Source organism: Dunckerocampus dactyliophorus, chromosome 6, assembly GCF_027744805.1.
Source record: "Dunckerocampus dactyliophorus isolate RoL2022-P2 chromosome 6, RoL_Ddac_1.1, whole genome shotgun sequence".
NCBI classification, from domain to species: Eukaryota; Metazoa; Chordata; class Actinopteri; order Syngnathiformes; family Syngnathidae; genus Dunckerocampus; species Dunckerocampus dactyliophorus.
In genome coordinates this window covers 19122755-19144837 of record NC_072824.1, presented here as the reverse complement: position 1 = coordinate 19144837, position 22083 = coordinate 19122755, and the positions used below count along the sequence as shown (strand labels likewise).

The 22083-nt window shown below is 41.7% G+C and overlaps 1 protein-coding gene across 3 annotated transcripts; it reads right to left on the bottom strand.

The window, feature by feature from the left end:
• Positions 1–1452: 1452 nt before the first annotated feature.
• Positions 1453–21791, bottom strand: gaa2 (alpha glucosidase 2). 3 transcript variants are annotated; one of them, XM_054779957.1, is made up of 21 exons: positions 21675–21791; positions 20503–20584; positions 19825–20364; positions 13457–13602; positions 13194–13359; positions 13018–13114; positions 12238–12357; positions 11995–12113; positions 11773–11904; positions 11580–11690; positions 11383–11496; positions 10938–11022; positions 10740–10857; positions 10527–10660; positions 9625–9776; positions 8455–8603; positions 5692–5833; positions 5530–5628; positions 5285–5449; positions 4263–4409; positions 1453–2250 (listed from the first exon to the last, which is right to left on the bottom strand). In XM_054779957.1, exons 2-21 carry the CDS (start codon positions 20575–20577, stop codon positions 2188–2190), a joined length of 2874 nt encoding a protein of 957 aa, XP_054635932.1. In that variant the 5' UTR covers positions 20578–20584; positions 21675–21791; the 3' UTR covers positions 1453–2187. The 3 variants fall into 3 exon arrangements, with proteins under 3 accessions (XP_054635932.1, XP_054635930.1, XP_054635931.1); XM_054779955.1 differs by having other exon boundaries at positions 5530–5833; XM_054779956.1 differs by lacking the exon at positions 21675–21791 and adding an exon at positions 21418–21518 and having other exon boundaries at positions 5530–5833.
• Between the last annotated feature and the right edge of the window lie 292 nt (positions 21792–22083).

The following is a 22083-nucleotide window of genomic DNA, read 5'->3' as shown; positions in this document are numbered from 1 at the left end:
TACATTATGGTCATTCTATGTGCAACCCCGCCCCCCACCTAATCCTCCCAAATCCAGACAGGAAATGCCCTTGTCAGAAGAGCAGAATGCTTTTGACAGACCCCCGCTGTTCTCTTCTGTCTGCCCCGTAACCAATGAATGAGTGATTTATGTGCCATCTGGAATCAGTTAGCATGTGAACGAGGCGCTTCAGCTTTCCAGCACGGGGCTTTATCATCAGTGGTTGACTTTGATGAGGGGCTTTGGCCGGGTGAAGGCCTCAAACATGGTCCAGTTTCTACAGATCATTAGCATGTAAAAGCAATCCTTATTTCTAACTTTGTCTTGTGTGGCTGTAATGGTGGGATAAATTTGTGACACAGCTTTTGTATTTGGTCTTGATTGACTGTGCATTGATTGGTGTACCTCACAAGTGTTTTGCAAGTACAGTGAAACGTCGGTTAGCATAAACCCCTGTTGACGTAAAAAATGTCCACCACAATTTTGCCTTGGTTTGTGTGCATTCTCCGGTTAGTGTACAATATGGCGTGTGGCGTTTATTAATATACTGCTCTAGTCCATCTGCATTCTAAACACCCCCCCCCCCCCCCCCCAATCAGAGAACGTCCCTTTAGCTAGCTAACAAAAAGGCAACTGGAACTGGAAGTTATGTCTATGTCATCAGTGGTTGACTCAAAAATGTTAACACATTTTTATAGTTTTATAATTAGTCTTAAAAGCATGAAAAATTCTAAATGCATACAAATTACAAATGAAAAGGCTAAATGAGCATTTACGGTTACTTTTACCTTCGTTGAAGACTCCTGTTCCCAAAGACACAATGTGGTAGCGAGACACCACTTTTCTGTTTTGTCATGAGTCATTTCTTGAATTCAATAGTATTCTCACCTTCTTTATCAAAATGCTTGTGCTTGCAAATTTCTTTGGCTCCATTTTGGGTGACACTATCTCACACTTGATGAGAAACGCTATTGCTTGTGCCACATCGTGACTTTGGGGAAAGCCGTCAAGAATCGCATCTTCAGTGAAGGCAAACTAACCTTAATATTAATTTATCTCCAAAGTTTGTCCATAACAAACACCATGTTTGAACATAAGGATGCCCACAAGTGCACAGATTAACGAGATTTATATAATTTCTTATTGGAAAAATTGATTCGGTTAGCATCCGTTTCAGTCAGATGTTCTGGAATGAATTAATGACACTAACCAAGGTTCCACTGTATAGTAATATGTATAACTAATATGAAAAGGGAGCTATGGCAGATGCTAAATTAAAACAGGCTTGCCTCTTTAGTTATTATATTATTATTCTTTAGTGACGCCATATTACGTTTAAGTAGTAATGGTGTTATGCTGCCCTCCATTGGTCAGCGCTCGGAAGTGCAAGTATAAATAGCAACTCAGTAAATTTTAGATGACTCAATTATTTTAAAAACAAACTTTATTGCTAATTGAGAGCTGCGGGACACTACACAAGCATGAAATCAAATCAAATCAAGCATCAAATTTAAATTAATGTCTGTACAACAAAATGCAAAGGAAAAATCACAATGCACCAGTGTCCGTCTGAGAAGTCAGTGCAATAGTAGCAGCATTACACATCACATCATATCTGTCTCCTGCTTATTGCACAATGCACATCACATTTTTATGCAGGGAAGGACTTTCTGGAATATATGGTTTGGCTCAAACCGTGTGGAGACTTGTGCAAGCCAGCAATTGTAAGTGGTAAACTGCCATGCATTTATGCGTGCGTGTGCGCTCGCACACACACGCACACGCGCAATGCCTTTCTAGCGAGTGCCAAATCCTACAAAGACTTTAACAATATAACCTAAGATCTGTGATTCACACTGCAACTTCTGACCTTGATGACAAGGTTATCAATGTGTGCATTCTGACCAAAACGTTTTTCATCCAAAATAAGCAACGATCTCTTTGGCAAGGAACACGCACAAAAACAATAGTGAAGGAAATAGAAGGTACTTTGGTGTATCTCTCTTTTTCAATCATTTCTGAGAACTTCCAGACAGACAGAGAAACCATTCTTAATCTAACCACTAAAAGCACTTAAAATAAAAATATAAAATATTCTATTTTGGGATGTTGTTTGCTGCTAAGAGTGGCATTGCACATCCATTACGCTTACGTGTACTGACTGTTCAACAAACAGCACTGCAGTGATCACATCCAGCTGATAGTTAAGTTCTGACTGAGTTTCAGGCCGAGATCTGCCACCGTGAGAACCTGCAAAGACAAGACAGGGGGCATTTTAACAAGAGCTAATTACCATTTTTCAAAACATTTAAACTCAAAATGAAAATGCTCGGCCTGTTCAGAATGGGTGAGCTATTGTCTTAATCCAAACACTTATCAGAACCGAAACACATGTGGAAATGATGGCTGTCAAGTTCTTTTGGACATAGCCAGCCTGCACTTGAAAGGGCTGAGAAGATCCTGTAGATTTTCTTGAGTTTTATTTCCACACCTCAATTACTTACAGGAGCTTGAAGGTCAGGTTGATAACCTTTGAATCAAAAAGGAATTGCATCAAATTACTACTCAGACTAACCATGGTCGTTTCTTGAAGCAATAGCTGTTACAAAGCAGCGGTCTCTCTGGTCTTTTCGTTACAAACGTTAGTAGTATCTTGTCATCAATCTACTAAATTTACCAATATTTACTCTGTACAACCAGCTAGCGTCATATCATGCATGTCATAGTTATGTCACATATCAAGTCAAGTCAACCTTTTATCATATTTGTATCATATTTGAAAGACATGCATATCTTTAGCATCAGAACTGACATAAGAGTTGTCATACTCTGGTGAACACACGTAGTCATGTACAGTCATGTCATTCTTATCGCAAATAAGCCAAATCCGACAGAACAATGGCATCAACGTGAGCCACTTACCGATCACCTAATCAAATCTAATCATTCCCTATTCTGTTTACTTCTGAGAATTTCTTTTACAAAATCAAAATGGCCGAGAGCTACTCTTTTTTCTAACATTTATTTTCATAGCTTATTTCAACCCAAGCAAACTGAATAAGCTTGTGCCAGAACAAGAACTGCGCCAAAGTTGCATGAAAACAACAAAAATAAACTATTTTGTTCATCTGCATCTTGTATTTCAGTAAGCATTTTTATCCTCTCATGCAGGGGTCTCCCAACTTTCATCACTATTAGAGCACACACCAACTGTGACATAGTGCCCTTAAAAGTTAGACAATTTTTTCTAGAAAAACGGCATCAGGCTAGCCTCAACCACACCTCCTGTGAGACATTAGCTTAAGGAGCATCTGAAGAATACTCCACTAGTGCATTTTGCTTTTTCTTTGCTAAAATGTTTATTGAAACTTTACTGTTCATGAAGGTTTCATGATGGCAAGAGTTTGATCCTTAACAGATTAATTTGACATACTATAGAGCGCACCGGTATATTAGCTGCACCCACTAAATTTAAAGAGAAAAAATATTTGTATATATAGAGGCCGCAACGTCTATAAGCCGCAGGTGTTGTACACAAAGACTTTTTAAAGTTTTGATTAAATTAATGCTTTTTTCCCACAAACAGCGCCGAACTCCGAGTGTTACATGTCTAGTTAGACAGTAGTCTACCAGAAAAGTCATTCATCGCACTCTTCCTCCTCCAGGGAACTAACACCACCAGAGTGGTCTTCTTCAGCATCACAATTGAACAGCCTCATAATTCCTTCGTCACACGCTTCCACAGTCTCGCTCTCTCTCTCTCTCTCTCTCTATCGTTCGCTCTGAGTCACTTTTGTCTCAAGGCAAACTAGCCATTTAGATCGAGCTATATCTCGTTATCAAAACCCGTTGGGGATAGTGGACCAGCTGGCGGTCCGAGAAGTCCAAACAAAAGCTAGTAATTCTACACTTAATCAAGCTTACACCTGAAGATGTGTCAGATCAAAACACGATCGCTGCATAAGACTTCAAAACGTTATATTACCTTCCACTTCACTCGTCCACGTGACTACTTCCTGAAGCTGCACTAAGCATCGTGGGAAATGTAGTTTTTAGCCATAAATTGTCATCACTGTACAAGCCGCCAGGTTCAAAGCCTGACAAAAACGTATCAGTTTATACACCGGAAATTACGGTACATTACATTCATATTGTTTCTCAGAGTTTCCAGTGTCCAAACCAGCATCTGTCAGCATTTCCACTGAATTTCGAAAGGAACTGGAATCTCTATTTGGAATTCAAAGCGTCTCCTCCTGCCTCACCTGGTTGCTTCTGTAAGTGAAGGCTGCGTCTCGGGCATTGACCAGCACCCTGCTCGGCTTCTGCTTCACGCCGTAGAAGGACGCCGACTCCACGGTGATGTAAGTGGCCTCCACGTGGTTGTGGACCACTTGCGAGGTCATTGTTTGCTACAAAACCAGTTGAGAGATGAAGCCATCAGCTTTATTCAAAGGTGTTATTGGAATAAATGCTCCAATTAAGGCATCTTTGTCATTAACACAGTCTCTTAGAGTTTCTGGGTGCATGGTCTACACAAGCAAATAACCCCCGGGGTCTCTAATTAGCACCGGGTCAAAAAACATTAACAAAACAATTTATTAACTCCATAAAAAGCAGTAGCCTGCATCTGAAGTATAATGAGTGGCAGCATCCAGCAGCTATCTCTATATGCGCTTTAAAAATGCGCTAGTTAGCTGTTGGTGTGAAAGTCATGCATGTTAGACTGTAATGTTGTTTACAATGAACACAGTGCTATTATTGCTGGCTGAGCAGTTTGCCCCATACCTTTATTAAAACAAAGGTTCTGTTGCTGCCGTGTTATACAATACCTACCTTCAGCAATGATCAGCCATTTTCCACCAAATCAAAACACATTTGGAGCCACAAAACCTATTCGACCACTAAATTGAAGGTTAGGATGCATGTATTGTTTATATCTGTATTGTCACGTTCCTTTTCTGTCCCCCTGTCCCTTCTGGCAGAGTGACAAGCCACATCTGATGCCACCTGACAATAAGTCGTGTTTCTTACAATCTCCCCATTCACCAATTTGGTGGGGGATTGTTCTCTCCTGAGCCGTTGTGTTGCCACACATGTCGTTCTCCATCAGTATTGTCATTTTCTAAATATTTCCACAGTTCGCTATTTTTGCTCTATACCATCCACAACTTATTAATGCGCCCGTATTGGGTCTTATGGTATTGTGCTTTGTAATGAAGTTATTTAGGAGTGTACACTTTATTGGGATAGGCTCAAATGTTGGAAAAGGACAAAACGTGCATACCTGTGCCACACTGAAGATGATGTAAGCATACTGGTCGGTCTCAAAAGTGTCGAGGCTCTCACCGTCATCCCAGAACAGATCGCCACAGGCGGTGCCATTGTCGGAGAGTGCAGTGACCAGATGAAGAGGCTGGCCGCTGCTTACCCACAAGGTCAGGTTGGGTGTCTGTGCACAGGAACGGAAACGTTAACAAAAGTCCTCCATAACTACAAAAGACTCCATCAACATTGTAAATTGTGACTAACCTGCATTGGAACGACAGATCCTTCCCTCAAATGCAGGTTGATCTTGTCCAGAGGAGCAGAGAGTCTTAGTTCTTCACCCGTGCTGTTTATAGAGTCGCCCTGAGAAGACGCAGCCGTGAAAATTCTTTCCAGATTAGCTTTGGGGCAGTGTGAGTGTCTTACCGTGTAGTAGTCATACCACAGACCCTCAGGGAAGTATCCCTCCACAAAGTCTACTCCAGGCTCTAACACTGGTGTAACCAGCAAACTCCTCCCCCACAGGAACTGCTTTTCAATCCCGTAGGTTTTTATATCCTTTGGGAATCTGTTGAGACAATTTTCATTGTCATAAGGGCCAACAACTAATTGAGTAGTGTAGTGACTATTCTTTGGCACCCTTCTGATCTACTGTATATAATGCACACTGGAGTGGCTTTGAAGGCTTTATAACAATTTCTTAAGAGGAAGTCCTCTTGTCCTTGTCAAAAATAAAGTTGACTCTTATTTTGGTTTGTAAGAACAATAAAACTATATATCATTACGTCACAAGATTTATCATTCAGAAGAACAGTCTTGTGATAATAAATTAATCACACGATAAATTAAAATGAACTCAATTTTGCCAGCATCTACGTATTGACATTTGCATGTGTGTATGGTCTTCCTCTTCTCTCGCCTCCAAACACTACGTGCTCGTTTTCAACCCCTGGGCGCGTTAGCTTCATAAAACTGGCTTGAATGGGAAAAAAAAAAAAAAAAAAAAAAAAAAGCTTTTTGTGAGAAGATACATTTCAAACATAACTTTCACTTTGACGCAAATGTTTTGCTTTTGTAACAGCTCAAATATCTAAACAGCACCACAACATAACACAAAATGGGTTGTTTTACATCAAAATAATTTATTTATTAAATAAATATAACACCATGAACTATTTACAATTTTCACATTTGGAACTAAACTGTGTGTGCGCGCGCACGTGTGCATGTGTTAAAATTTCCCTACAATGCGTAACCTTCTGAATGCTACACTCCTCCACGCTCTCTCACTTCCTCTTTGCTGTCAAGTGCATGAATAGATGGAAAAGATCAGTGCCGCTTATCAAATGCACTTCTGCCACCTTGTGGCCGTTTTTAATGGCTTAAAACTGCATGAAACGTGACCTGTTTTACACTCCTGATCAAAATTTTAAGACCAGTCAGAATTGCTAGAATTAGCATTTTGCACATTTGGATCTTAATGAGGTTTTAAGTAGAGCTACAATATGCAAAACAAGAAGGATGAGTGAGACAAAAAGCATTTTGAAAAAGTAATTTATTGAAAACAACAATTAAACTGAAATAGGCTATTTATCAGCTGATCAAAAGTTTGAGACCACAGGCTATAAAAGGCAAAATCTGCTCAAATTTGCCATTTTCTGTCAGGCATTCACACGGTCATACACTCTTGATGGCTAAAGCTAAGAAGGTTTCTCTTTTTGAACATGGGCGGATTGTCGAGCTGCATAAGCAAGGCCTCTCGCAGCGTGCCATTGCTGCTGAGGTTGGGTGCAGTAAGACAGTCATTCTAAGTTTTTTGAAAGATCCTGAGCATTATGGCCCTTACTGGTGCCGACGCAGCGCAATAACCATCCAACTGCATCTGATGGAAAAGGGTTTAAAAAACAAAAAACGAATTCAAAGACCTCGTCTCCTTCAAAGCCACAAAACTGCCCGTTTAGACTTTGCCAGGGAGCATCAAACATGGGACATTGAAAGGTGGAAAAAACTTCTATTCTCTGATGAGAAAAAAAATGTAACCTTGACGGTCCAGATGGTTTCCAACATTACTGACATGACAAGGAGATCCCACCTGAGATGTTTTCTACTCGGCACAGTGGAGGGGGGTCCATCATGGTCTGGGGTGCTTTTTCCATTCAGTGGAACACCGGAGCTTCAGGAGGTGCGGGGTCGTCGAACGGCGGCAGCTTACATGCAGATGTTGCAGCGGGCATCCCTCATGACTGAGGGCCCTCGTCTGTGTGGTAACAGCTGGCTTTTTCAACAGGACAACGCTGCAGTTCACAATAGTCGCTTGACCAAGGACTTCTTCAGGGAGAATAATATCACTCTTTTGGACCATCCTGCATGTTCTCCTGATTTAAATCCCATGGAGAACATTTGGGGATGGATGGCAAGGAAAGTTTATAAAAATGGCCATCAGTTCCAGACAGTTGATGCCCTTGGTGAAGCCATCTTCACCACTTGGAGCAATGTTCCCAATAGCCTCCTGGAAACACTTGTATCAAGCATGCCCAAACCAATTTTTGAAGTGATTAACAAGAACGGTGGAGCTACTCATTACTGAGTCCTACTGAGAACATTTTTTGTTCTGGTTTGGAGAGTTTTTTGTTATTTTTTGAGCGATGGTCTTAAACTTTTGATCAGTTGATAAACAGCCTCTTTCAGTCTAATTGTTGTTTTCAATAAATTACTTTTTCAAAGTGCTTTTTGTCTCACTCCCCCTTCTTGTTTTTGCATATTGTACCTCTACTTAAAACCTCATTAAGATCCAAATGTGCAAAATGCAAATTCTACCAATTTTTCAACTGGTCTTAAGATTTTGATCAGGAGTGTATTGTGCACTTGCGCATGACCTCTTTTTGCTTCTCACAAAAAAAAAAACAAAAAAAACATAAAAGACATAAATCCGTCTTTGGGAGTGAGCGTTCGGGTTAAAAACAAACAAACAAAAAACATCTTTGCTACCGAATGAGTTAATACAGTACAGTACAACACCTGAAAATTCTCAAAATTTAAACTGCAAGAAATTACTGAGGACATCTCTTTCTACCTTCTGAGGGCGCAAGTGAGCCAACTTTGTGGTGTTTTAATACCCAAACAATGCATGTTCTATGCTGGCCTGTGTCTGGACAGAAATACAGACAAATCTTGGTGCGTTTCACTTACTCAAACATCAGCGGCCGTGCAACAGTGTGTCCCTGTGCATGTGCGTGATGAAACAGAGTGTAGAGAAACGGGAAGAGAGAATAGCGCAACAGCAGAGCCCGCTTCATGGCGTTGCGGGCCAGCGGACTGAATGCTGTTGGGTCCTGCGCCTGTAGACAGAAACAGATTGTTTGAACTTTCCTACAATCACATGGTGCCTCATTTATAAAACCATGCGTGGATTCCATCCCAAAACATTGTGTACTCTAATACATCAGAATGTACGTACACAAGAAAATATTCAGATCTAGAAAACCATATGACAAACATTTGTGCGTAGTCTTCTCATTGTAAATCTCACCTGCAGTGAAGATCTGACACCCAGGTATCATCCCACTAAACCTCTCAATATGTTTCCTTTTCAAAAAATGACCAGAGACAAATCTAGCTTGTTCTTCTCTTACTGGAGACTTTTGGAGAGACTGACATGAAAGCACATGTCGCTCTTCTCAACGAGTAGCAGTTGCTGCTGTGGGCCTCTCCCCCATCTAAAAGCACTCAGACGGCTCAGTCTAGTTTGTGACATTAAAAAAAAACAAAAAACACACACACACCCCAAATAGATTGGACTATCGTGGGAAACACTGTATAGGCAACCTCCTGATTGTATCCCAAAATGGCAGTAGCTGCATTTGAAGGAACATGAGTGGTCAGCATCCAGCAGCTTTATCTACCCCGCATGCATTTTAAAATGTTGCTATAGCTAGTCAGCTGATGCCACACTCAAAATGGCTTCTTTCACACCCCTTCAAACCGGTCTTCTCTATCCAGAATTTGAACGTCAAAGCTTTTTGGATAAAAGGTAAAACGTCTTCAACCAACAAGAGTCCAGTTGTCTTGACTCTCTCATGCACTCAAAATCATTATAAAAGTATATATAATTACATTGTTATATATTACTGTAATTACTTTTTCCGGATTTAGGAAATAACACACTTTCCCCAACCTGCTTCCTTTTTGCAGTTTAGGTAAATAAAAGGCTCTGGCTATAATTACAGCATTTACGGTAACTGTCTAGCCGCAATTCAAAGTCGAAAACACAGCTGGGGGTGGGGTGGGGCGGGTCTCTTGTGCTAAACAGCTCTGTCAGAACATTGCTTAGCGAGCAAGAGTATCAGTAACACATCTAACCTGCATGTATTTGGTGTTGTGGTTGCGAGAAAAGGGATAGAAAACGCCCAACTGTGTCCAACGGATGCACAACTCCTCCTGAGGCTCCTCGTTGAAGCCACAGATGTCAGCTCCGACCAAAGGGATGCCCAGTAGGTTAAAAGTCAATATACCTAAAGGGACGTAGACAAAAGAGTGAAAAGATGCATTAAGATGATGGGCAATATAACAAGAGAATGTTGATTCCTCGCTCTCAAATATAAATAAAAGTTTAGAAAATTGCTGTCGAAACTACAAAATTCAGTTCTTTTAGGCTTTTATTTTTCACATTTTAAAAAACAAAACGTGCACAGGTAATACTGTAGTGCATACCTGATTTGAGCCTCGTACTTAAAGTGAGCAGCAACCGAAAATGGCTGGTCATCCATTGCCATGAACTCCATAATTTCCTCATAGTAGTCCAAGCTATTTTTTTTTACACCCTTAACACCCTTATTTTGTTGCCACTAGTAAACAGGATATTATACATAGCGCTCTTATTTTGAAGGCCAGAAGTGTGTTGAAAAGGTCTTGTCTGTTAAAGAGACAAAAGTGCCTTTGCAGCCATAGCTCTGTCCTTTACACTATTTACCCCAAACTTACACGACATCAGCGAGCATCCAGAGATCCTTAGTTCCAGTAGCTTTGCTCTTTTCACTGTTCACAAGCGCTAACAGTGGGCCTCTCCCCTGGCTCTTTGAGCCTGCTAGCTTTAGCCTTAACTCAATTGCTAGCTGTCAGTCTGGCAGAGCAGAAGGAGACAGTGGCTGACTTTCAGACCTTTGCGGAGGTAGATAAGATTGGTTTCATATGTAAGATTACACAAAATTAAGCAAACCGAAGCCGATCGATCGGTGCATGCTTAGCGTTTAATGTGATCTGACCAGATATGGAGGAAGACAAGTCCTTCCACTGGCTGTTGTTGTCTCCCAGCCAGTGACCAGTGTACATGCCCTGGCTAGGGAAGGTGGAACGAGAGATTACAAAAGGTCTCTTGGCCAAGATCCTCCTCAAGGCACTGGAGATGGAAACAGAGAGCAAGAAGATGCAACCAATCTGTTTTATTCCTTTTTGCTTGTATGCAAAATAGTCCTAACCTTGCAGAGGCTTTTCCTTCCATGAGTCCATACAGGCTGTGGAGGTTGTAGTGTATTGACTGTTTCTGCAGCGCTGATGCGCATATAGTTTTAGCTCTCAACAAACCTCCCAGCACACCTAAAACAAGTGTACAAAATAGATGACACCATGGTGGGTTATGCTTGCTGGTGTGATGCTTCCAGCTCAATGTCTCCCACCTGGTGTGTACGGCGGGTTCTCCAGATTGTTTGATGGGCAGCCATTAGTGGAACCATCTACGAAATTTGATGGTTCGTTCATGTCCTTAAATAAAATGACACAAAAAAAATCAAGGATACACTCACTGAAGGCACCATTAAGTGCACTTGCACAACTGTCAGGGTGATGTGATGATTTACATCCCTTTTGTTGGCAAATATGACTTTGTAACTATGGTTTGTTGTTGATTAACTGCAATGACAAATAACTAATGGGAGTTTGACCAGCAAATTGTTTACATTGTCACACAAAAATGCTGGGTCACTGCCTCAACATATTGACTTAATTAAAGAGGTGGATATGTTCAAATGTTACTTAAAACACTGTCAGTGTCATGGAACAACTTTTGAGGTTCACTGTAGTGAACATTTTTATTTTATTTTTTTTTAAGTTAGAGTTACTTACGATCCATAGTCCATCAAAAGGTACTTGCTCATGAAACTTCTTAAGGTTTTCGTACCACCATTCATGGGTCACATTATCAGAGAAATCAGGATATGCAGTCAGACCCGGCCACACCTGTAAGAAAGGAAACGAGTAAGGTTTTCATTAGTTTTTCAAATCTGAGAAAAGAACCTCAAGCAGGAGATCAGACATCTCACCTTGCCAATCAGTGTCTTTCCTTCAGTGTCTTTGATAAAAACTCCTCTCTTGAGTCCTTCATCGTAGGGCAAGTAGGATCCTTCAGGCTGAATGCTGCTGATACCGGCATCCTGCATGGTGACCAAGCCAACCATCAGAACTCCACTCCAGCAGAAATAGCACACATGAACACAAGCGGCCTGCTACGCTCACCAAGATCAACACATAGCGTTGGCCATGAGCGTGCAGGTCCTTCACCATGTCGGGCAACGTCGCAAAGTTAACCGGGTCCAAAGTGAAGTCCAGAATCCTGTCCATGTAGTCAATGTCGTTCCACATGACGTCCTTGGAAAAAGTACACGCAGAAACAGGAAAAACTATTTGAAAAGTCAAAAAAACACTTTAAATATACACAACATGCAGATTCTACTCTACCTGAGGTACCCCATAATTCCTCATGCGCTTGACCACCTCCCAAGTGGATTCGCTTGAGTTAAAACCCCAGCGACACAGATGGTAACCCAATGCCCAATAGATCGGCATCGCTGGACGACCTAAGATAAGAATGAAGACATCCGAAGACGAAATAATAAATCAGTTAATCTTTGCAATGGAACCCGTGGAAGGGATTATGTTCGACCTTAGAGGAGACTTTCTATTTAGTGTGAGCACAGTCACCTATGACATCCAGATATTGTTCCACCACAGATCCAGGATCAGGACCCAGAAAGACATAAAAGTCGAGGATGCCGCCAATTGTACGCCAAGTGAGGGCCGGAGCGGGTTGCAGAATGACATCTGAGAAAATTAGGGGAAAAAACATTTTGAACAAAATATACAGTAATAATATTTTCTCTCGGAAAGTCTTAAAAAGTAGTGCCCTCTAATATTAAGGGTCTCAATGCATACAAACTGGCAGGTGGTGCCAAAGATTCCCACCAAGGGAGTCAGAGCTTTACATAAAGTCAAATCACACACAACCCTTGAGACCACTGGGGAGAAAAATTGTCTCACAGGTTGGGAAAGTTAGCAAACAAAGGAGTTATGGGGCCAATTTTAAGATGATAAACTGTCGTGGACTTAAGGAATATAACATCCTGTTTTATTGCAATCTTGAAATAAGTTGCAAACATTTTTTTTTTTTAAATAATAACAGCTTGTGCCCCTGGGCATTTTTACACGACAAGGCCTGCAGATCATACATGGTATCTGTAAAGCTCAATTTTACTTCATTTTTCAAAGTTTTCGATGACGTGTCAGAAAATAATGCATGAAATTTAATGTTAAATTTAAATAAAATGTAATATACAGGTAGACACTTATATATTTGTACAATATGTTTTGTCTAAGGTCTTCACTACACTGAGTGCCATGTTTTGTTAATTTCCTCCAAAACACTTGGAAATATGAAAGCAACAAGCCAAACCCAAAGAGGAAGATTTGGACTAACAGACTGACCCATTGCATTGCTGTTCAGAAGGAAGAAGCCATGTGCATTTCCGTCCTCCTCCATTGCCAGGTAAAAGGGGTGGGCTCCATACAGGTTAGTTTTTTCCTAATTGTTAAGAAAGAACATATTAGAAGGCATTACCGAAGAGGTGCACAAATCCCTGTTGTACAGAGGACAAAACCACCATGGGGGGCACATCTCTGGCCCACATCGTAAGTGTGTTCCACTGGACGTCATGCAGGAAGGATGAGAGGTGTTCCCCAAGCCCGTAGATGAAGTTACTGGGCAAAGAGGTGGAGAACTGCAGGAACTGATCGGCGTAGAGGAGAGGAGCCACTGTGGTGTTCAGGCTGACAGTCGGACAGTGTGTGAACGTGACAGTAAGTAAAGATAGGACAACATATGCTGTACCTTTGACTGTAGTGCCTAATCCAAAGTGCAACTTACAGCACGGTGCCGGTAGAGCTCCTCTTCACGATGAGGCCAAACGGCTCCTTAGACAGCTCCACGGTGTAGGCAGGGCCTTCTGCCTTCTTGGTGACGGTGGGAACAGAGATGGGAACTTCATAGCGTGAACTTGAAGGGTCTGTAATCTAGTTTAGGGATCAATAACAACCACAACAGAGATTACTAACTGTACTTTGCTCCTGAATGTCATCCACTGCCAAAACTTGTTTTCGATGAGTCCAGAAATGAATGGCTGTGGAAGACCACAACCTATTCCACCTGGCGTCCTCCAACTGTTTATGATCTAGTCATCTTTCGTTTATAGCGTTTATAGTTAATTTGTCCCAGAACCGACCGCAATAAGTGAATTTCCGCAAAGTAGGATTCAATATTAATAAACGGAGTATTTTTGTAGTTACAGGAAAGAAAACCTGTTTTGACTTTCTAAAAAGTTTTTAATGTATTAGAGCCCAGTAGACATCAAATAACAATAGTCACATTTACACTCCTATTATCCTTTGTTTACACCACACTGCGCAGGCTATGGGATCACTGCAGAGACATAGGAGAAGGCTGCCGTTAGCATAGCAAGCTACCAAGCTAGTTAACCTCTCCAATTTACTTACTCTAAATTTAAAGTGTTTCAAATGGAGTGGGGAAGGACAACAAAGTAAGAAGCTAAAATTTTACCACTTCCACACGGAATGGGTGGACATGCCATGTCAGACATGCCATGGTTGACTTAATGCAGTGTGAAGGTAATGTGATATAAGGTCATGTCTCATCAATGTAACATTACTCAATCTAGTGACCAGAATACTAGATATAACTTGTCTTTCAATATTTTTTTACTAATAGGCCATAGTCAACGACAAAACAGCAATCATTAATTTTTGAAAAACTGCAATAGAGTGAGGGAGTAATGTAGCGAGGGACAACTGGACTACATACTAATTTCCTCTTCCAGTGGGAAATCATGTTTGGTTCCTTACTGAACTTCAGAGAGCACAAGCTCTCTTTTCAGGGTAAGGCCTTTATTTGTACATGTGCATTTTTAGAACAATATACAGTACTGTACAAGTAGATAGTGTACTCCTGCAAACAGTATGTGTACTGTAGTAAATCAAACTTCAGCTTTACAGATGGCACTTTCACAGACTTCTTCCTGGTTCATGGAGGATGACACATGGCAGGTGCCATTATTGACCTTTTTGAATGTCACTGTAAACTTTAGTTTTCCAGATGCCACATCAGAGATAGAGCCTATCTCAGCTGACTTCCCGGGAGAGGCGTGGTACACCCACCATGGCCACATGCACACAAATCCCCATTCACACTCACAACTATGGATAATTTAAGGTCTCCAATTTAGGTCTCCAATAAAACTAATTGGGGTTGGGAGGAAACCAGAGTACCTGGAGAAAACACACAAGGGGAAGACATGCAAAGTCCGTACAGAGATGATGACATTGACTTGGTCCTTCGAGTCCAGTTGGGGAGCTGACAGGAAGACCATGGCCACGGCAATAAGACCCGTTCAGGGACTGCCTCTCAGATCCACGACTGGGGTCTGACGGCTGACGGGATACCGACAGGAGACGAAGACAACACAAAGTCTTCCTAGTCACATCTTCCTAGGGAAGAAGGACATTGGTAACCACCCAAGAAGGTGACTATTGGCCTCCAGGGACTATAGTAGAGGCAAAACATTTTCACAATCGGGTCGGTCTGGCTCAATTCACCCAATAAAATTGCAATTTGAACACTCATATCTTCCAATTGCAACGAAACTTGATATATAGGTAAACCATACCCAAAAAGCAAAAATCTCAAATTTCAGCTTCACCGGATGAACGGTTTCTGAGATATGGCAACTTCATATTTTCCACTTTTTCGCGAAAAATGGACATGGCCACCGAATTTCAATTTGCATTTACTCAGCAACTACTGGTCCGATCTCAACAATGGCGGTATCTCAGGATTTACCGATATACCAAGTCTCATCATGATATGACAAAGTAGGGTTTAACTCATTGGGTGAACTGAGCCAGAAAGAGCCAATAAAAAGGTCTTACTGCAAAATAAAGGGACCCATTTGAGTATAACGTTCGTGCCAGACTAAACCCTCATGACAAACCACTGGGAAATATTCTTACTACATCATGTTGGGGTTTCCTTTTGTGGGCATATTCCATGGGACCAGACCCATACTTCCCCATTATTTAATGCAAAAATCAAACTATGAATGAAGATGATAAGCCAATATTGAGCAATTATACTCAACATGTGAGAGTTAGGGTAGCCATTTTGAAAAACACAGACAACTGCTTTAAAGCTACTACAGGTATTACTCAAATGAACTGGTTGTTAATGGTAGAACACGCAGCTAATTTATCCCACAAAGAAGATTGTGTAGTGTGTATGGGATCCAGACCACTCTTACAAGTGGTAGATGTATACATAGACCCAGATTGTTTGTAGCATGTCATGACAGAAACAGCTGTAGGACAAAATTGTAGTCAGTGGGACAGAGTATTTCCCATTGTCCCTTCAGAAACCCGCAAACCACTCTTTTCAAAACATGTTCCAGATTTAAACTTTACGTGTGTCAGCCTACCAGGCACAGGAAAACAATTGAGCAATCTAAATGCAACCAAATGCAATAACACCATCATAACAACGACACCATTCAAACCAGTTCAGAGAGCGGACATCTGGTGGTGGTGCAGAAAGGACAGACTGCTTGACACTCTACCTAACAATTAATCAGGAATATGTGCCCTAGTAGGATTACTGACATTTATTTCCACTTACCCCATGTCAGTAGCGCAACTACAAGATCTGGGAGATTACATGTTTTGGAACCAGCTTCGTAGAACTAAGAGAGATACCAACCAGTCTTGGCTTAGTGACAGCGATCCAACTTATATTGACTCAGTGGGCAAACCACGAGGCGTCCCTGATGAGTATAAATTGGCGGATAAAGTAAAGGCAGGTTTTGCTTCGATTCTACCATGGATCACGTCTAATGCAAATGTGAATCGCATCAACTATGTGTTCTATACAGTGCAGAAACTCGGTAACTGGACCCAATGTGGGTTTGAAGCACTGACAGACCAACTCAGAACCACGTCTCTCATGGCTTTCCAAAAAACGCCTTGCAGTGGACATGTTATTGACCAAGGAGGGTGATGTGTGTGCAATGTTCAGTGAACAGTGTTGCACGTTCATACCTAATAACACCGCTGCTGATGGCAGCCTGACCCAAGTCATCCAAGGACTGAAGGTCCTGAATACCCACATGCATGAAATGATAGGCGTGGACCAATGATGGTGGGACGACCTGGTCAATTCCCCGTTTGGACGGTGGAAAGCGTTCTTCGTGCCACTGCGTCTAAGCATTGCAACCGTCTTGATATTGCCGTTTTTCTGTTGTAGTTGTGTGATTCCATTAGCACGAGGTGCTGCAACCAAATTGATCAGTTGGGCCATTGACCCCTTAAACAGAGACATCACTCAAATGTATGCCTTACTGCAACAAGATGAGGAGGATCCGATAGACAGCGACAATAATGTATCGCTTACAGATGCTGATGACAGACTGTACTTACCTGATCTGTTCCCGGATCAAGGTGACTATGACGAGACTAAATAGACTCCCGTCGGAGTGTCAACACATAGGTTAGTAAGAATGACTCGAGGTGAAAAACGGCAAAGGAGAAGTTCAAGACGACAAAATTAGTGGACATATGTGTGATAATCAGGAGGGAGATGTTGGAAAAATGTACATAAGTTATCACACATACTATAGCAATGGTTGCTTTGTTTGCTGTACACTGCGTTCCAAATTATTATGCAAATTGTATTTAAGTATCATAAAAATTAAATCCTGTGTTTTTCCGTTAAACTCATGGATGGTATTGTGTCTCAGGGCTCTGTGGATCACTGAAATCAATCACATACTTCTGTGATAAGTAGTTGGCCAGGTGAGCCCAATTAAAGGAAAAACTACTTAAGAAGAATGTTCCACATTATTAAGCAGACCACCATTTTCAAGCAATATGGGAAAGAAAAAGGACCTCTCTGCTGCTGAAAAGCGTGAAATAGTTGAATGCCTTGGACAAGGTATGAAAACCTTAGATATTTCACGAAAACTTAAGCGTGATCATCGTACCATTAAGAGATTTGTGGCTGATTCAGAGCACACACGGGTTCATGCAGATAAAGGCAAAATAAGGAAGGTTTCTGCTAGACAAACACGCCGGATTAAGAGAGCAGCTGCTAAAATGCCATTACATAGCAGCAAACAGGTATTTGAAGCTGCTGGTGTCACTGAAGTCCCACGAACATCAAGGTGTCGGATCCTCCAGAGGGTTGCAGTTCTGCATAAACCTTTTATTCGACCACCCCTAAACAATGCTCACAAGCAGAAACGGCTGCAGTGGGCCCAGAAATACATGAAGACCAATTTTCAAACAGTCTTGTTCACTGATGAGTGCCGTGCAACCCTGAATGGTCCAGATGGATGGAGTAGTGGATGGTTGGTGCATGGCCACCATGTCCCAACAAGGCTGCGACGTCAGCAAGGAGGTGGTGGAGTCATGTTTTGGGCTGGAATCATAGGGAAAGATCTGGTCGGCCCCTTTAGGGTCCCTGAAGGTGTGAAAATGACTTCTGCAAAGTATGTTGAGTTTCTGACTGACCACTTTCTTCCATGGTACAAAAGGAAGAATCGTGCTTTCCGTAACAAAATCATCTTCATGCACGACAATGCACCATCTCATGCTGCAAGGAATACCTTTGCTTCATTGGCTGCTATGGGCATAAAAGGGGAGAAACTCATGGTGTGGCCCCCCTCCTCCCCTGACCTCAATCATATTGAGAATCTCTGGAGCATCCTCAAGCAAAAGATCTATGAGGGTGGAAGGCAGTTCACATCCAAACAGCAACTCTGGGAGGCTGTTCTGACATCCTCCAAAGACATTCAAGCAGAAACTCTCCATAAACTCACAAGTTCTATGGATGCAAGAATTGTGAAGCTGCTATCAAACAAGGGGTCCTATGTTAACATGTAACTTGACCTGTTAAGATGTATTGGATTGGAATAGCTTTTTATTTTAGTAAACATGACCTTATATTGCTGTAAATTCAACAAATTACTATTTTCAGTTCTTTACAAACTAGAAAACGTCTTTAAACTATGTTGTGCATAATAATTTGGAACAGTGCGTTTTAAGTTTTTTTTTTAAATACTGTTTTCATGAGGAGTTTTGTTCAATAACATTTTAAATAAAATTTGACAGCTAATGACTTGAAAATTATGCTGATCATCATTTGCATCACGTACTTTGGAAAATCAAACAAAACATCATTTGCATAATAATTTGGAACGCAGTTTGTGCACAGAAAAGAGGAACACGCCCAGTGAAAGAGAACAAAGAGCAGCCTTGGTTGACTCAGAGGTGCAGATAGGACTGAGTAGCACAAGGCAGGACAGCCTGGCCCCTGACAAGATACATCCTGTTATGAACAATACGTTTTACAAGTATAGATTAACCACACATGTACTGTTAAAATCACAGTCACACACTTACACATACCCAAACAAGGACACAGTGCTCAGCCGATAAAAGCCCCTCTCCCCTTTAGGGTTGAACATTTATGTAATTAGGGAACCACGTAATGAATAAAAAGAGAGGGCTCGGGGAGCGTACTCAGAGCGGTGTGGGATTGTAACTCTGGTACCATCCTCCATTCTCCTCACGAGTAAAAGAAATATTGTTGTGCTTTACAAGTGTCACAGGAGTTTGAACCTGACAGTCTCCAATAAAACTAATTGGAATTGGGAGGAAACCAGAGTACCTGGAGAATCACACAAGGGGGAGGACATGCAAAGTCCGCACAGAGATGCCCAAACAGATTCAAACCCCCAATCTCCTTACTGTAAGGCCAACATGTAAACTACCATGCAGCCCCACGTCTCCACTGTAGACGTAAGTTTTAAAGATGCCGTTTCTGCTTACAAAATATAATACATTATTTACAAAGTCTTTGAACTCCACTGTAATCTTAGCTTTCTGCCCTGAAGATAGTGGGTGTTTACATTCAGATTAAATTTATTTAGAAAGGGGAAATACATATTAATGAACATTTGACATGCGACTATGTGACATTGAAAAAAAAAAACACACACACAAAAAAAGTACATATGGTAAAGACATCTACAGTACTGGGACACAGGATGGTATCAGTCATAGTAAAGGTAATTAAAGGCTGTTAAATGAAATAAGGATTTGTCTATTTGAGTGAGAGCCACCATTTGAGGAGCATAAATGAGAGGCGGGGTGTGGTGTGAGCACTGCACTCACCCTGACACGTAGTCGTGCGTCCGACTCGTATCTGGTTTCCAACTCCAGAGTCATGATGTCTGCTGGGTAATAAGTCTTCACCTCTTTTACAAGCATACCTTTCTGGCCCAAGTCGGTGTCATTTACTAATCTGAGCGTGTAGGACGGGAATTCCAGGGAATAATAACACCAGGGGATACCATCAGAAGGGGAAGAAGAGGACGACTGGATAAAGCAGCAATTCCTCGCCTCACACATCTCTCTTGTAACAACTGCTCCCTTCTCCGGGTAACAGTCAAACCTCCACACCTCTGGGATTAGGCTGCAAGTTTCACGGAGACGGGAGTTGGCCAGAGTGTCATTCACTCTGGAGGCTGTTTTTTGCACCTTGGACGGCGATGGCGGTTTGTGCGGCAACAGGGCGGAGGGGCGGTGAAGCCAGAACAGGGTGCCAACTAGCCAGCTTCCACAGAGGAGCAGCAGCAGGCAGCCAGTTACTATGAGGCTTGTAGTTATGGAGCATGGCAGCCGTTGTGGAAGCAGAGAGGCTCTATCTGTCTCCTTGAAAAACAAAACAGAATACTCAATTGACTTCATATCTCTCCCAGGGAGCTTTGGTGTCTTTGGTTTCACCCGAAGTCGTACAATTGACGTGTTTTGCGCACAGGCAATGCACTTTATAATAACTTATTAACACACCTGCTCTTCGACAAGGCAGTTGCCCTCACCAGATAACTGCTCATCATCTGGGTTCAGCAGCTTGTAGGACACCATGGTGGCGCTGTGTGAAATGAGTAGGACAAAGTGCAATCAATCCTAAAGGTGTGACATTTTCTGTTGCATGCCGGCAGTTAGTAGAATAAAAGATGGTCAAAAGCAGATGAAAGTGTTATAGCACCACATGAGTTTAAATTAATGCGAGTTCATAATGTATCTAAAATCCATCCATCATTTTGTATGTCAATTCATCCATTTTCTATGCCTCTTCTCCTCATTAGGGTCGCGGGGATAAGCTGGAGCCTATCCCAGCTGACTTCGGGGACAGGCAGGGTACACCCTGGATTGGTCGCCAGCCAATCACAGTGTATCTAAAATCATTAGTACAAATGTCTACATCAATAAGGATCTGACAAAACAACATATAAATGTAGAAATTTCTCATAAACATGACATAAACGTAGTCGTCTTCTTCTTTTCCCTTCAGGGGTCGCCACAGCGAATCGATTGCCTCCATCTAACCCTGTCTTCTGCATCCTCTTCTCTCACACCAACTACCTTCATGTCCTCTTTCACTCCATCCATAAACCTCCTCTTTCGTCTTCCTCTAGGCCTCCTGCCTGGCAGTTCAAAACTCAGCATCCTTCTACCTATATATTCCCCATCTCTCCTCTGGACATGTCCAAACCATCTCAGTCTGGCCTCTCTGACTTTATCTCCAAAACCTCTAACATGTGCTGTCCCTCTGATGTACTCACAATCGCTACCTTGACGATGTCAAACAGCAAACGATACCAGCTAGCTTGGCACTAAGTTCAGCACACTTGAGCTAGAAAACGAATAAAAGGTAATTAACTTCAGCTTATTTTAAGTGGTTATTCTGAACAAACTACTTACTCAATAACCTTTGGAAAAACGCCCTACACCTGTCTCTGAACCCAGTAGCTAAGTTTGCACAATGCTACCACCACCACAATGTACGGCTGTTTATTACCATTCCTCATTCAAAGGTGTCGGAACTAGAGAACTTCCGGTGGAAGACTCTCTACAGCGAGCTAGCTTGGCACTAAGTTCAGCAAACGTGAGCTAGAAAACGCATAAAAGGTAATTAACTTCAACTTATTTTAAGTGGTTATTCTGAACAAACTACTTACTCAATAACCTTTGGAAAACCGCCCTACACCTGTCGCTGCAGCCAGTAGCTAAGTTTGCACAATGCTACCACCACCAGAATGTACGCCTGTTTATTACCATGCGTCATTCAAAGGCGTCGGAAACTAGAGAACTTCCGGTGGAAGACTCTCGACAGGAAACTTGTCACTTATGTATAGAGATCGCGCGGATTACTCCACATATCTAACGCTTATCGACAATTGTATTAAAGCTATAACACTTTGGATGTAGTGCAGAAAAAATAACGACCACAAATATATGAACGATTTTGGGGTATTTTACACCACACTTTTTAACCACAGAAGTGTGTTCACGAACAACACACTTTTTAGTAATATGTTTTACAAAACAAACCAAATTTGGGGTATCTTTTCAATGCAGTTGGCAATG